The sequence below is a fragment of the Ovis canadensis genome, chromosome 5 (assembly GCF_042477335.2).
Source record: "Ovis canadensis isolate MfBH-ARS-UI-01 breed Bighorn chromosome 5, ARS-UI_OviCan_v2, whole genome shotgun sequence".
Taxonomy (NCBI): domain Eukaryota; kingdom Metazoa; phylum Chordata; class Mammalia; order Artiodactyla; family Bovidae; genus Ovis; species Ovis canadensis.
This window is the reverse complement of record NC_091249.1, coordinates 87684875-87701323: the sequence shown is the minus strand read 5'-3', so window position 1 is coordinate 87701323 and position 16449 is coordinate 87684875. Positions and strand designations below refer to the sequence as shown.

The 16449-nt window shown below is 37.8% G+C and overlaps 1 protein-coding gene across 1 annotated transcript; it reads right to left on the bottom strand.

The window, feature by feature from the left end:
* Positions 1–8043: 8043 nt before the first annotated feature.
* On the bottom strand, positions 8044–15486 carry CCNG1 (cyclin G1). Its single transcript, XM_069592554.1, has 7 exons — positions 15078–15486; positions 13617–13880; positions 11464–11717; positions 10830–10905; positions 10651–10749; positions 10239–10433; positions 8044–9270 (listed from the first exon to the last, which is right to left on the bottom strand). Exons 2-6 carry the CDS (start codon positions 13878–13880, stop codon positions 10242–10244), a joined length of 885 nt encoding a protein of 294 aa, XP_069448655.1. The 5' UTR covers positions 15078–15486; the 3' UTR covers positions 8044–9270; positions 10239–10241.
* Between the last annotated feature and the right edge of the window lie 963 nt (positions 15487–16449).

Here is a 16449-nt window from a genome sequence, read left to right as displayed (position 1 = left end):
TCCAGTCCAGCATTTCTCATGATGTACTCTGCATAGAAGTTAAATAAGCAGGGTGACAATATGCAGCCTTGATGTACACCTTTTCCTATTTGGAACCAGTCTGTTGTTCCATGTCCAGTTCTAACTGTTGCTTCCTGACCTGCATACAGATTTCTCAAGAGGCAGGTCAGGTGGTCTGGTATTCCCATCTCTTTCAGAATTTTCCAGTTTATTGTGATCCACACTGTCAAAGGCTTTGGCATAGTCAATAAAGCAGAAATAGATGTTTTTCTGGAACTCTCTTGCTTTTTCCGTAATCCAGCGGATGTTGGCAATTTGATCTCTGGTTCTTCTGCCTTTTCTAAAACCAGCTTGACCATCTGGAAGTTCACGGTTCACGTATTGCTAAAGCCTGGCTTGGAGAATTTGAGCATTACTTTACTAGCATGTGAGATGAGTGCAATTGTGCGGTAGTTTGAGCATTCTTTGGCGTTGCCTTTCTTTGGGATTGGAATGAAAACTGACCTTTTCCAGTCCTGTGGCCACTGCTGAGTTTTCCAAATGTGCTGGCATATTGAGTGCAGCACTTTCACAGCATCATCTTTCAGGATTTGAAATAGCTCAACTGGAATTCCATCACCTCCACTAGCCTTGTTCGTAGTGATGCTTGCTAAGGCCCACTTGACCTCACATTCCAGGATGTCTGGCTCTAGATGAGTGATCACATCATCATCATCATCTGGGTCATGAAGATATTTTTTGTACAGTTCTTCTGTGTATTCTTGCCACCTCTTCTTAATGTCTTCTGCTTCTGTTAGGTCCATACCATTTCTGTCCTTTATCGAGCCCATCTTTGCATGAAATGTTCCCTTGGTATCTCTGATTTTCTTGAAGAGATCTCTAGTCTTTCCCATTCTGTTGTTTTCCTTGATTTCTTTGCATTGATCGCTGAAGAAGGCTTTCTTATCTCTTCTTGCTATTCTTTGGAACTCTGCAATCAGATGCTTTTATCTTTCCTTTTCTCCTTTGCTTTTTGCCTCTCTCCTTTTCACAGCTATTTGTAAAATGACCACCTAATTCTGGATGTTTATTCCATTCAAGTTTGTTTATTCCATTCAAGTTTGCTTATTGTCCCAGTAATGTTCTTTATAGCAAAAGGATCCAGTCAGAATCATGCCTTACTTTTATTTTTGTGGTTGTGCTGCATCACTTGTGGGATCTTAGTTACCTGACTAGGGATTGAACCCAGGCTCCCAGCAGTGAAAGTAATGAATCCTAACCACTGGACTGCCATGGAATTCCCCATTTCTCACCTTTGGATAACAGGGGTCTTTAGTATGCTTCAGACTGGAAAAAGTCTTCATATTAACCTTGACTTTTATAGCCGTGACACTTTAGAAGATCACAGGCTAGTTTTGTACAACATCTATTATCGTGTGTTTTGTCAGATATTTCTACACGATGAGAATCAGGTTATGAATCTTTGACAGACCGTTGCAGAAGAGAAGTGATACTGTGTTCTTACTGCATCCTATCACAAGTTACTGGTTACAGTTCACCCTTTTTCTGGTACTGTTTACTGTTGGCCTGCCATATTGGTGGTTTTCAAACTCTCAATCAACCAAGGATAGAAAATAGTAAAAAAAAAAAAAAAAAAGTGCAGAAGCTTCCAAATAGCAAAACTTGGATTTGCCTTGCAACAAAAAACTAGTTTCATAGCATTTATGTTGTGTTTATAACTATTTACATAGTATTTACGTTGTATTTTATTAGGTTTTAGAACTCTAGAGGTGATTTACAGTATCAGGGAGGATGTGGGTAGATTATATGCAGGTTATATGCAAACATTATGTCATATTATTGAGCATCTGTGGATTTTGATGTCTGAGGGGATTGCTGGCTCCAGTGCCCTGCGGAAGCTGAGGGACAGCTATACTTAGATCATTGATGAAGTGGTGTCTGTCCATCTTCTCCACTACAAAGCCATTCTTTCATGCTTATGACTAAGTATATTTTGTGTGATGTAGTTTCAAAATACTACCTTGTTTCTCATCAAGCTTTAAATTTATATGTCATATAATACACACTCAGTATTTCCACTTTATTCATTGGGTAAAAATCTATTATTCCTATTACTTTGATCCTCAAATTTGTTCTAGATTTGGCCAGTGGAAATTTCTTGTAGATGGCTTTTATGTTCTTTTGACATGTTCCCATTATTATTTGAGCAATTTCTTATTCTCTGGCATAAGATATTCCAGGCTTATTATGCTTTCCCTACCCTTGGCCAAGAATCAGCCATTTTTCTGGAGTCCTGGTTCTCTAGTGAAGAATGGAGTTTAGAAACCAGGATTTGTTAGCAGTTGCTGTTTGTGTGTTTATTATGCATATGTTTACATCTATACATTTATGTCTACGTATATATTGAAAACCATGATTTCACACTTAAACATTGATTTCTGATGCCATGGTGTTCATTTTGCTCTCTCCCATGGTACAAAACTTCCAACAGTGAGATACCTGATTCTTGTTATCCTTAATATATTTGGTTCCCCATTCTAGGTCATCTTCCCATGTGAATGCCTTTCTCAATCTGCTCAGCCTCCGACACCCTGTGCTAAGCAGAGGTACCTGTCTCACTTGCTTGGTTTCTGATGCCCCACTTGTCCACTGCAGCCCAGGCACACCCTTTGGCAAGATACCTGTGTTGTTCATTTTGCCCAATAACGTAAAGGATGAATGGGGAAGAGATTTTTTTTTAATTGGTTTATCTTTTTGACATTAAAACTTTTTTTAATATATTTTGAATAAACATAAGTAAAATAAACTTGTTTGTAGTTTTGTGAATTTTAACTTACATAGATATATGCGTGAAAGTGAAGTCGCTCAGTCATGTCCGACTCTTCACGACTCCGTGGACTGTAGCCTACGAGGCTCCTCCGTCCATGGGATTTTCCAGGCAAGAGTACTGGAGTGGTCTGCCATTTCCTTCTCCAGGAGATCTTCCCAACCCAGGGATTAAACCCAGGTCTCCCGCACTGTAGGCAGATGTTTTACCGTCTGAGCCACCAGGGAAGTCTAGATATATGTGTGAACACCTCCAAAATCAGGAAACTGAACAGTTCAATCACCACAAAATCTTCATGTTCTCTTTATAGTCACACCCTACTCCTAGCCTCAAACCCTGGAGTCCACTGATTTTAGTCTCCACCTCTGTATTTTGTTTTTTTTTTAAGAATTTCATTGAATAGAATTATATGTAATCCTTTTTAAAAGATAGCTTTGAGAGATAATTCACATCCCATATACTTTATTCATATAAAGTTTGTAATTTCTCAGTGGTTTTTAGTATAGTCACGTATTCAACTATAACCATAGTCAACTTTGATTTTCATCACCTCAAAAAAACCAAACCCATACTTTTTTCTCTTATATTTTGGCTGTGCTGTCTTCATTGTGGTTGCCCTGTGGCATGTGATTTCATAGTTCCCTGCCTGGGATTGAACCCAGGCCCCTGCACTGGAAGGCAGATTCTTAACCACTGGACCACCAAGGAAATCTCTGAAACCTGTGTTTTCTTAACTATCACCCTCCACACATATACCCAACCCCCTCAAGCAATCACTAGTTATTTTTCACCTCAGATTTCTGTTATGGATATTTCATATACATGGAGTCATAATGTGGTTTTTAGTTTCTGGTTTCTTTAACTTACATAAGGTTTTAGAAGTTCATCCATGTTCTAGAATGTCAGCGCTTCATTCTTTTTGTCTGGCTGGATGATATTCCATTGTATGATTACCACATATTTACCCATTTGTCAGTTGATGGACATCTGGGAGGTTTCCACCGTTTGGCTACTGTGAATATGCTATAAACATTCAACTACAAATTTTTATGTACATCTATATTTCCTTACAGAGGAGTGTAATCTCAAGTTTTTAAAAAAACTTTACATTTAATCATTTGAGGAGGATTGTTTGTTTTCCAGTCATGTTTGATTGTTTTCCAAAGCAGCTACACCATTTTACATTCCCACCAGCAGCATGAGTGTCAGTTTCTCCACATCTTTGCTAATACTTGTTATGTGATTTTTTGATCTTGGCCATCCTAGTGAATGTGAAGTGGTAATGCAAAATTATGTTGAACATCTTATCTAGTACTTATTGACCATTTGTGTATCTTTCTTGAAAAAAATGTCTATTCAGATCCTTTGCCCATTTTTAATGGGTTATCTGCCTCTTTAATATTGAAGTGTAAGAGTTCTTATATATATTCTGGAGACAAGTCCTTTATCATGTGATTTGCATATATTTTCTTTTTGTATGATTTTCACTTTCTCAGCAGTGCCTTTTTAAGCCTGAATGCTCTGTTTTGATGTAGTCTAATTCATCATGCTTCTGGTGTCATGTCTAAGAATTTTGAAATCCCAGGTTACGAGGATTTTCTTTCCAATGTTTTCTTCTAAAAATTTTATATTTTTATCTTTTATATTTAGATCTGTGACCTTTTTTTTTGGAGAAGCAGTGAAATATAGGTGGAGTTTCATTTTTTAGCATACAGAGGTCCAGTTGTTTCAAAATCATTTGTAGAAAAGGGTATTCTCCATTGAATTGTTTTTGCATTTTTCACAAAAATCAATTGTTATTTATATGGGTCTGTTTTTGGTCTCTGTTCTATTCCATGGATCTGTGTGTCTTTCCCTTCACCAATACAACACTGCCTTGACAATGATAGCTTTAAATTAAGTCTTAAAATTGGGTAGCATGATTCCTTCAGCTTTTTCAGAATTGGTTTGGCTGTGTTTTCTTTGCTTTTTCATGTAGAATCAGCTAGTCTATCTACAACAAAAAGTCCTGAAATCTCCACTGGAGTAGCAGGTCTTCTGATCCATGAACATGGGGCATCTCTTCATTTAGCCCCTCTGATTTAGACCATCAACATTTTATGGTTTTCTGCTTCTAGAACCTTTACATCTTATATTTATTCCTGTGTTCATTTTCTGGAGATGTTATAAGTTATTTCCTTTTGAAACTTTTTGATCCTGTGACTTCCATAGTTGTCTCCTTGGAAATTTTTGCATAAACCACAAACAGGAAAGTTTTTGCCTGTTCTAGTTTGTAGGTCTTTTGTTTCCTTTTCTTGTTTCATTGCACTTGCTAGAAAAAAAGAGGTGGTGGAAATGGCCATTCCTGTCTTATTCTAGATGTTAGTCTTAAAAGCATTCTAACTATTATGTTAACTGTATGCTTTCATTGATGACCTTTATCAGATTGAGGAAATTCTCATCTATTAATTGTTAGGTGATTTTTCTCATGAGTTGACTGGAATTCTCTCAAATGCTTTTTTCTCTATCAGTTGATCCTCTTTTTTTTCCTTTAGACTCTTAGTATGATGGATTATATTGATTTTCTAATTTTGAACCAGCTTCTCTCTTCCATCAAATCTGGTCATGTTGTATTGTGCAGTTTTATATATCTGGACTCATTTGTTAAGGTTTTTTTTGGGAGGGGATATAGTTGAGGTATTCATTTGGGATATTGGTCAATAGCTTTTATAAAATTAAAAAAGTATCTTTATCTTGGTTTGGTATCAAGTTATTGCTGGTCTTATAAAATGAATTGGTAAGTGATTCTTCTCCTGGGAGAGATTTATAGAATTTGCATTATGTATTCCTTAAATGATTTGGGATTTGCTAGTAATATTTTAAACAATGGACTCAGTTTCTTAAAATAATAGAACTTACTCAGGTTATATAACAATTTAGTTTTCATAGTTCATGCCTTTCAAGGAATTGATTCATCTATTCTGTGCCTAGAGATGTTTGTGGTATTAAAAAATGTAGTTTCCTTTTCCTTTTCTCTCCTAAAGTTTGTCTTGCTAGAAATTTACCTGTTGCTCTTTTCAAACCCCAATTTTTAAATTTTAATTAGCACTATTGTTTCAGTTTCATACACTTTTTTTTTACACATCCTTCTTCAGACTTTCTTCCTTCTGCTTGCTTTGTGTTTATTTTGCTCTTTTTCTAGTCTCTTAAAATAGAAATTTACTGGTTTTGAGACCTTTTTTAACAAAAGTGATTGATACTATGATTACTAACCACTACTTTAGCTGCATTCCATGTATTTTGATATTTTCATTCAGAAAGTTCAAAATACATTCTTTTTAGACTTTCCCTTACAGGCATGGATTATTCATAGATGTTTCTTATTCAACTTCCAAATGTGTGGAGATTGTCCTGTTAACTGTCTTCTAGTTTTATGGTCAGGGAACACATTTTGTATGATTTTAGTTCATTTCTTAGTTTGTTTATGACCCAGGATATATTCTCTCTTGGTGACTATGCCAGGTTCACTTGAAAAGAATGCTTATTCTATTTGGGGATGAATTTTAAATAAAGTAGATCCATATGGTTGTTGGCATTTTTCAGTCCTTCTACATCCTTGTTGTTTTCTAGTACTATACATTACTGAGTGGAGTCTTTTAAGTCTGCAACTGAAGCTCTGTCCATATGACCTTTCACTGCTGTTAGTTTTTATTACTTCTTGTATTTTTAAGCTCTGATGTTAGGTGCATACATATTTAAGGCTCATATCTTGGTGAATTGATTCTTTTATCATTTTTTAATATCCTTTATTCCTATTAACTTTGATACAATTTCACATAAGTCCATCTCATCTATTTTGGGAAGTAATGTGCAGAGTGTTTAGGAACATAGCCTGAGTGACAGTTGCCCGGATTTGAATCTCACATCCAAGTACAGGTATGTGACCTTGGGCTTATCTCTTACCTGCTCTGTTGTTCTGGTTTATTTGTAAATGGGATAACCTCATTCAGTTTAGAGAAAAACATGAAATGATTCATCTAAAATATCTGACAATAGTACCTGACAGTAAAAACTATCACTGCTAACCACAAATGTTAGATCAGAAATATCTAGTTTTTAAAAATTATGCCACATAATTTAAAATGCATAGAAGGTTAAAGTGCCTATTTTAAAAAACAGCACTTATGAAAACAGGGATTATTCAATATATCTAACCTGAGTTAAATACAAAAGGAACCGTCTAAGTTTTTCTTTATTCAGTAATTCCTTACAGTATCTACTTTTTAGCTTGTTAGTTACATGAACAGTTCAAAATCTTATATTAATAATTAACAAGCAGTCTAACCAGGCTAATACAATACTTGGCGGTTGCCTGTCATTACCAACCACCTGCTGGAATCCTGTTTAATTAGGTAAGAGGGTCACCCAGAACTACAGATGGGCTGAATCTGAGGGTGATTTAGTATTAAGAACAGTCTTAACAGTGATGGGGTAGTCCATGTGGTGATGGTGGTACAGAACCCACCTGCCAGCGCAGGAGACATAAGATTATGACACAGATTGGATCCCTGGGTCGGGAAGATGCCCTGGAGGAAGGCATGGAAACCCACTCCCGTGTTCTTGCCTGAGGAATTTCATGGACAGAGGAGCCTGGCAGGCTACAGTCCATAGGGTCACAGAGTCAGACATGACTGAAGTGACTTAGCACGCCCATACAATGGAACCTAAATAATAAAAGTGACCAACAATGCATAAGCAAGTTTTTAATGCATATTAAGCATATTTAATCATCATCATCTTGTGTTTATCTTTAAAAAACCACTAGAAAGCAAAGTGTCAGTTAGGTAATAGCTATACTATCATAATTTTTTTTCCTTACCATGCATCTTGTTGCTCTTCAGTCTCTAAGTTATGTCTCACTCTTTGTGACCTCATGGACTGTAGTCCACCAGGCTCCTTTGTCCAGGGGATTTCCCAGGCAAAAATACAATTTCCCAAGTTGCCATTTCCTTCTCTAGGGCATATTCCCAGACCAGGGATCAAACCTATGTCTCCTGCATTGGCAGAAGGATTCTTCACCAGTTAGCCACCAGGGAAGCCCACCATGCATCTCACTTTAGTGTTAGATTTAAATAAAGTGAGTGGAGACAGCTTTTTATTGTGGTGCTATTATCACATTGCCAAAATAGTGAATTACATTAGAAGAGAAACAAATAGAAAACCACCTGGCAAAGGAATGCGTTTCAGTAACTTTATTGAAAGGTATATCCCTTAATACCAAAACATAATGGGAGTTGGTTAGGTTATCTCTGTCAACTCAAAATTAACACTGATGTATTCAAAATATTGAAATTTATCAGTATTTTGGGAAAACTGTAAAGTTATCCATAAAACATGGTTTACCAAAGTATAAGATACACTGTGGTTCTTTGGTTCATTTTCTAATGCCTCTATAACCATAAAATGATGTCAATTGGGTACAGCCATCCTGGATGGGTTCAGGCTACACACTGCACTGAGTAACTCTCTGCAACACTTTAACCTCATAGATCTCCAAACACTACACCTCAGCAACCTTGTAATTATCAAGATGCCTACTTACCTTTCTTAATACTTCTTTTTGGCACACAATAGGGGCAATTAATGTAAGTATAGTCTCTTCCTTTAAGCAAAATTCTAAGTTAGAACCAAGTTTTATAACAACAGTCCTCAGTAAAAAGTGATGGAGTGTTAAAAAGTTTTTAGAGTGACGCTAATTTGTTTTGAGTTACTAGTACAGTAAAAACTAATTTTCTTGATGGAACTAGACTGAGGCAGTAAATTTTGTATAAAACTTTTAAAATCATGGATACAAACATCACTTGTTTTCTAGAAAATATTAAAGATAACACGCCAAAATTAATAAGTTGGTAGTTTTGCTTTACATAAATGCCCTCAAATTTAAATGTGATTTCTATGTAGCAGTAAGGTCCACATCTCTGGGTTAATAATTACTTGCATCATAGGTGCCAAGAAACTATTCTCACTGTCTAGAATAGTGACCCTTATTGTGCATTGAAAAGTACATTTGTGAAATGGTTTTGATGTAAACCTCATAATTTAAAGTTTAAATTTAAGTAGGTTACCCTTTTTAAACACCACCTAAATACAATATATTGACCCAATATAGAAACTTGGATCAATGTTAGCAATGAAGATTCACAGTTTACCTTTCCAGGCTTGTCATTTGCATTTCACATTTATACTGTTACTTTGATTTGTAGGTTTCATAGGTGATTTCACATTTGAGTAATTCCACTATACGGTAATGTTAATTAGGCAGTTTTCCCAAACCTGAGAACACCAATGCTAATCTAGTTGTGATGTTTTGAGGCTTCACAGCTTAAATCCGTTATAATATTATGGAATCCACAGCTCAGGATTGTGGAGAAAGGCTTCAGAAGTTTTTTGTTGCTGTAATCATCCTATTTGACAAACAAAAAAAATCAAATTATCAGAAGTCTGCCAAACACAAATTTTACTACCTGTTAAAATATCTAAGATTCATAATCATGTCTTATGTAGATGTGTTCTATGTTCACATTTACTTTTGAGTAGGAAGAAAGTTAAATCACCACCATGAGTTAAACTTAGATGGTAAGAAAGTCTATCATATATTCCTGAGGAGGTTTACATTTTTTTTGCATGTAAATACTTTCCACTGTTCAGCTCTTAGAGCAATGATACACAACTACAGTGCTGAGACACCCTGGCAGTTTCCAAAGACCCAGTGTAGAAACCACCTGTCCTAACTTATTTTTCTTTAAGTATAACACCCAAGTTCATACTGATTTTACTAATAAGCTAATAGTCTCAAGTTAGTTCAATGTATGGTTCAAAATTTTGGTCCTGTTCCTTTACTCAGGCTTGTATAACTTTAAATGAACTAAACCTAGAGTCTACATATAGCAAAATGATGTGCAATTAGAAAAAAAAAAAACACTGTTTTAGTGCTACTTTTAAAGTTTACGTTATTAAGGAGGACGTGGCTTTGTAAGCTAATTTAATGAAATGGCTAATGTATATATCAAAGTTTAGATAATTCCTTATTCTTGAGATGTTGTATTAATACCTTGAATGTAGTGTGCTTAGTCACTAATTTGGGTCAAACTCTTTGTGACCCCATGGACTGTAGCCCACCAGGCTCCTATGTCCATGGGATTTTCCTGGCAAGAAGAGTGGGGTGGATTGCCATTTCCTTCTCCACAAATGCAGTAAATGCCCTCAAATATTAGCTGACTAGATCAGTGAAGTCATTTCCCCCTTTGCTATTCCAACTCCATTTCGTTTATTTTGAAAATAATTCAGATTTATATTCTTGAATTGCATAAGAAAATTATATAGCATTAGAAAATTTTCTCTAACATGGAGGATAACTACGAACCAAATTTACCAATTAAGGGACCATTTCGGGAATTGTTGGAAGGTGGGTTATCCTGTAGTAACTATGCCTTAGTTGCCGTGCAGTACGCCCAGAAACAATCCATTTCAACTTCTGAACATTTGGTTTGGCACACTTGTTCGATGAATATTCAGCTAAACACTTGGATACAAGCTCTTGCCAGAAAGTCAAATCTCTGCCACTGATCTGTACATAAATTTAAAAAAAATGTTATCAGTCCTATAGTTTTCATTATAGTAATGATTACAATCTTATTAACATGTCTTTCCTTGTCAAAAAAATTTAAGGGTAAGTTACTTAAGTTTCAAGCAAACACATGACATCTTACTTTACTTTAGGAACAAGCGGTTTAGTTTTGTTTTTTACAGCTGTGAATAGGATTTAGGCTATGACCTTGACATACCTTGGAATGTTTCTGAAGACGTTCTACTCCTTCTGTTAACTCGATATACTTCTGTGCTTGGATCTCCAATGCGATGATAGACAATGCCAACACAGATGGCTAGAAGAGATAAATTTTAAAGTAAATGATGAATATGAAAATAGGTATATAAACAGATTTAATCTTTATAAAATATTTACCTTTGCTTTAGAAAATATGATCCTGCAGTAGCATGCCTTAAGTTGGGCTTCTAGTCTTTCAAAATTAAGGCTACTCCTTTAAAGAGAAAATGAAATTTTATGTAGGTAATTTTACATTGAGTCAAAAGAAATTTTTAGAAAAATAAGTCAATTTTAAAGTGAAGTTGATGCACACTTATCATAGAAAAATGAATTATCTGAAGAATTTTCCTTCCTCCAGAGACATTAACTTCTTAAGGATATCATAGATGAATTTTAAATAATTTGCGCCAAAAAAGAAAAATTTATTCTACAACTACCAAGGTTTCTTTTCATTTTAATAAATCTGTTTTTGAATTGAAAGTCTCTTTTTCCATAAATTCGTGTTAGATGCTTGCCTATTAGGTTCTGTAAGTTAACTAGCCTATAAATGGAAAATGTAATGTTAAAAAATTTACCATCTTAAGAATTCAATGACTCCAAGATGCTACTTTTGACTGAATGTCTCCTCACTTTTGCTGGAGAGTAAAGTGAAACTCAAGGGGCTTAGCTGTCATTTTACTTGATTGAAATTCTCCCAACATACTGATTTTATGTAACATCCAGACAATATTCTGGTTTCTACATCCCTTTGTTGAAAACAAAGCTCACATACCTTTCATGTGGCACGTTCTCTTGAAGGAGTGAATAATAGAGCTGTAGAAACTGAAAGGCAGTAGTAGCTCTGACTTTCCAACACACCTTCTCCAATACAATCTTCTCCATTCTCATCAAGTCTGAAACCGTGAACCTGTACTGGCTTATTCGGATCAAGTCAGTTGCCAGTGGGACATTCCTTTCCTCTTCTGTTGATTTTACAGCCAAATAGAAGCAGCTTAGTCCAACACACCCAAGGTGCTTGGGCTGTACCTAAAAAGACAATAAGTCCATCTCTACTTTATTTCAATTAAAAAAAAAACCAAAGTATAATCAAACTCAGACCCATCACTTTGAAAAATGTATTTGTGAGGTGAATTTCTCAGTGGCAAAGGACTTAGCAAGATTCACTGATGCCTCAACTGCAGGCTGTTAGCCATATGCACCCACTTGGAACCAATTTCTGAGTAAATGGAGTAAGTTTCAGTGTACTGTTTGGCTTCAGCACGTAAAAATTCTTAGTTCTTTTGGTTTTTTAAAATCACAGAAGAACGATAAGCAGTAAGTTACTTGGTCAAAAACTTATATGAGGATTGAAATATCTTACAGCTTATACACAAAGTTTCTTTTCAGAATGTTGTGTTTTTCCGGGCTGTTTTCTCTGTAGTAATACTTGTGAAATGTTTTTAAACTGTGACACATACTGTTCATTCTACCTGTGAAGCTCTATCCACTACCAAGTTTTTAAATTTATCCATCATTTTCTGAATGTCCACAATCAAAATTCTATCCAGTTCATTTAGAAAACTTAATTTTGGCTGTGCTGGGCCTTCCTTGCTGTGCGGGCTCTCTCTAGCTGTGGAGAATGGGGCCTATTCTTCACTGTGGTGTGTGGGCTTCCCCTTGTGGTGGCTTCTCTTGTTGCGGTGCATGGGCTCCAGGGTGTGCGGCTTCTGGGGTCTAGACCACAGGCTCAGCAGCTCTGGCACAGGAGCTTGGTTGTCTGGCCACGTGTGAGATCTTACCAGACCAGGCGTTGAACCCCAATCTCCTGCACTGGCAGGTGGATTTTTTACCACTGAGCCACCAGGGAAGCCCTCTATCCACTTTAAGTTGTAGCTCAACTGAAGCTTTTAAAAGCTTTTACCAATATTTGGGCTCTCCTCTTCTTAGAACCGCTTCAGCAATATATTTATATTTCTTTTGAAGTATAATGTAATTCTTTTCTTATTATTCCTTGTACTAATGATAGTTATAAGTGCAAACATTACTCCTACCAAGATTATAATATACTTAAGTAACAGATGCATGTCATTCACCTATGACACATTTAGAATTAAAGGTAGTGCCTACACATGGTGTCTAAAAGAGTTATTTAATTAGACTGTTGAACAAGTTTCTTGAACCATTCAACAAACATTGAGTTCTTTCCCTATATGTTGCATTCTGTTAGGTACTTTGAATAAAACATGAGTTTCATTTTAAGTGTCACATTATCTACCAACAATCATGGACACAGAGAAGTCAGATATATTTTTAATAATTAAACTCTGAAAGCTACACAGATGTCCTGCTTAGCCAATACAGGGTAACAACTGTATATCTCCTCCTTCAGAAGATACTCTCTACTATATGCAAACGTAGGCTGGAAATGCCAAGCATAGGCATGACTTAGGTAAATGTAAGGCTAAACCAGTTGGAACTTTATTATATATGAACAAAGATCAAGAAATATACTCTATTGACCAGGTGGTAGACAGCATGAACAGAAAGGAAAAAAAAAAAACCCTCTAATTTTTAACCCACAATCTAGCATTCTGCCTTTAACACATTTCTTTAAAAACAACAGTAAACAAATGAAAATACCCAAACTATCAAACAAGACTTTTAAAAACAGCCAGCTCTCTTACTGGGAGGCTTTGCAATGATTTGATATTAGACTATTATTCAATGTCAGAAGTTTAATAGCTGATGCATTACTCTTGATTAAAAGGAAGAATATTCATCATGCTATAGTACACAGAATTACCACAACGTTTTGGTTACTTGCTGAAAACAAACCAAAAAAAAAATGGTCAAGTTATAAATACCAGCCCAAAGCTGGCAATACCATCTCGAAAACACATTGAGCAAAATCACGAAATACTCAGGGTAATGCAGCTTTAAACATACCTTCATTTTAGACAGGAATCTGTCCAGTAAATTCACAGCTAGAGAAAATGTCTCCGTGTCAAAGCCAAAGAACTGAGTTAGACTAAGAAGATCTTTTACTTCAAAGTCCCTCAGTCTCGCAGTCATTCTAAGGCCATTATCATGTGCAGATTCAATTAGTCTCAAGCCGCAGACCTTTGGCTGACATCTCAACTCCTGTTCCAACAGGGCATTCAGCTGGTGTAGCAGTTTCTGAGAGTCAGTTGCTGTCAGTACCTCTATCATCTATATATAGAACAAAGCCCAGAAAGGAGTGAAAGAACAGCCCTTCCTGTCCTGCCAGGTGCCTTATAACACAAGCCTCCCCTCTCTCAATGCTGTTAGTGAATCTCAGTCATTGCCAAGGGCCATCTGTTATTCTCCCCCTCCCCAACCAGTTGGTTACATCCATCCTAAATTGTGACTTCCTACACGGCCTTTTCCAAAAAAAAAAAAAAAAAAAGCTAATCTTCATGCCCAAACTTTGAAATTAGAGGGTAGTATGTATTCTGTCGCTTAGTAACAATGTTGGCTATTCAAGTTAGTCAATTTTTCTTAGTCCTCAGTTCCTAATATGTTAATAGGTTATTAGCCATTTCATAGACTTATGTAAAATAAAGGTAAAGAATCTGCTTGCTATGCAAGAGAAACGAGTTCGATCCCTGGGTTGGGAAGATCCTGTGGAGAAGGGTATGGCTACCCACTCCAGTATTCTTGCCTGGCGAATTCCATAGGGTCGCAAAGAATCGGACACAACTGAGTGGCTAACACGTTCAGTTTCAGGTACACAGGTATCTAGCACATATAATAGGTGCCTAATAAACACTTGGACAATATTAATAAGCTTATTTATAGTCCGTAAAACGAGGCAATATCTGCTTCTTTAAATGGCTGTTAGATTAAACGAGATGATTCAACTAACGAGTTTAGCATAGTGCTAGGCACTTAACTTTTATTAATGTTATGAAAGGAAACTCAGGTGTTAAGAGCACACGCAGTGGGGACAGGAGGCTAATCCATCCTGCAAGAAGAACCTGGGAGTTTCATTAATTTAGGGCAATACTGAACGCCTACTATGCCCCAGGCACAGGATACATGGACAGTCCCAGCCCCCAACAACCGAAAGGCAAGAAGCAGAGCATCTCCAGGGTTGAGCGACGGAAGAGGTGGACAGATGTGGAATCACAATCTCCATGGAACCAACTTTTTCGCCCCCGGGCTGGTGCCTGGGACCACGCCAACTTGACATTAAGACGCCTAGGGAGGTCTAATCTGGCCCCGCCCCTCCAGGCTCGGACTAGCCTGAACTTGTTGCTCGGTCTAGAGTTAACGAAGGAAAAGGGCGCGAGACGAACCCTCCACCCCGGCCCCTTACCCCCACCCCGCGCCCCCAACCCTGCTCCGTAGCTGCACCCTGCAGTCAACCCCGAAATCCCAGCTCACCTTGATCGCGACTGCAGCTCCTCAGCGGTAACCACCCTCCCCGGGCCTGCTCTCACCTCACCCCACGATATTAGATCCGAGAGGCCTATGAGGCGAGAGGACTCGCGGGCAAGAGGGGACAGGCCCGGGGAGGGGGAGCCGTCTTGGGTGGGGGTCTCTGCAGCGCCGCAGAGACGACACTGCCCTTCTCTGTGTCAGTTCGGAGCCGAAGGGGCCGCGCCTGGCCTTCCGAGTAATATATTGGAGGGCGGGGCATTCTCGCTGAGATGGGCGGGGGGAAGTGGGAAGTATTTCCCCGCTAATTGGTGTAAGTCTTTTGATGGATGGCTCCCGCTGTCCAAAGAGGGCTGGTCAGTAGGAGGAAGATGTCCGGCCAATCAGCACACGTTTTTCATTATCCCCCGGAGTCAAATTCTCCGCCCCTTGAGACCACGCCCCTGCCTCTAAGCGTCTCTCATTGGAGGATTTTCCCAAGTGTTTTCGATGAAGAGGGGGAGTTAACCGCTGCGTTCACTAACCCAGGCCCGGGTAAGGCCTCCGCTGGCAAAAGGATTGGCCAGAATATCGTTCCAGAATGTACTGGGAGTTTTCATTCAGTTCCGTTTAGTAGAGTGGTTCTGCTGTCTTTCTAAAAACACAGTAGCTAGTTCTAACAAAGAAGTGAAACCCCTATTTTTCATTACAGATGGAGAGGTGGTGGGTTTTCTGTGGTGGGGTTTATGAAGTTTCTAGAAGTTTCCCCATGTGCGCTTTGAAAATCACTGGTTCCTTGCCTTATTTTGCTTTTCGTAAAATTTAATCAAAGAGTGGAGTTGGGCTACATAGATTCTTGGTCTTCCTGAATTTCCTGAATTTGAATTGTGAACGAATTAGAAAAGTTGGTAGTTCTTTAGTGGCTTAAAACGAAAGGTATGTGGTTGACCCTTAAGAGGAATGAGCAGACCGAAATGATTGCAGTGATTAAAAATCTGAGTCCACAGATCCCGTGTGTGAAGCGATATTATTCTTTTTATTTGCTGACCATGAACTTAATCTCTGCTTGTGAGCCTCTGCCGGATAAGTGGGAAAATAATTAGTTTGAAGCGTTCTTGGACTCCTTCCCTCCTTTTTCCCCTATTCTCACAAATGCGAAGGATCTGCATTAAAAAGGGGTTGAGGATTGGAGAAGGAGGAGTTGGTTATTTCTCACGGACTGTATGTATGATGTCTCTGTTCTCATGGCCTCTTCCTGGTTAGTGGCTACCTGGGTTTTGAAAAAATGAGAATCTGAAAGGACCTCTCTGTTTTTTGCCCTGCAAGGTGCTGCCCCCAGGCAAAAGACAGGCAAATGACGAAGAAACAAGCCTTGAAACGGGGCAGAGTTATGAGGAGA

Excerpts from the sequence above, each read along its gene's own strand:
- CCNG1 (XM_069592554.1), bottom strand. The coding sequence starts at position 13,880 with ATGATAGAGGTACTGACAGCAACTGACTCTCAGAAACTGCTACACCAG. Across the intron at positions 11,718-13,616 it reads GATTCCTGTCTAAAATGAAG|GTACAGCCCAAGCACCTTGG; the intron begins GTATGTTTAAAG and ends TTGTCTTTTTAG. Across the intron at positions 10,906-11,463 it reads GAGAACGTGCCACATGAAAG|GAGTAGCCTTAATTTTGAAA; the intron begins GTATGTGAGCTT and ends TTCTCTTTAAAG.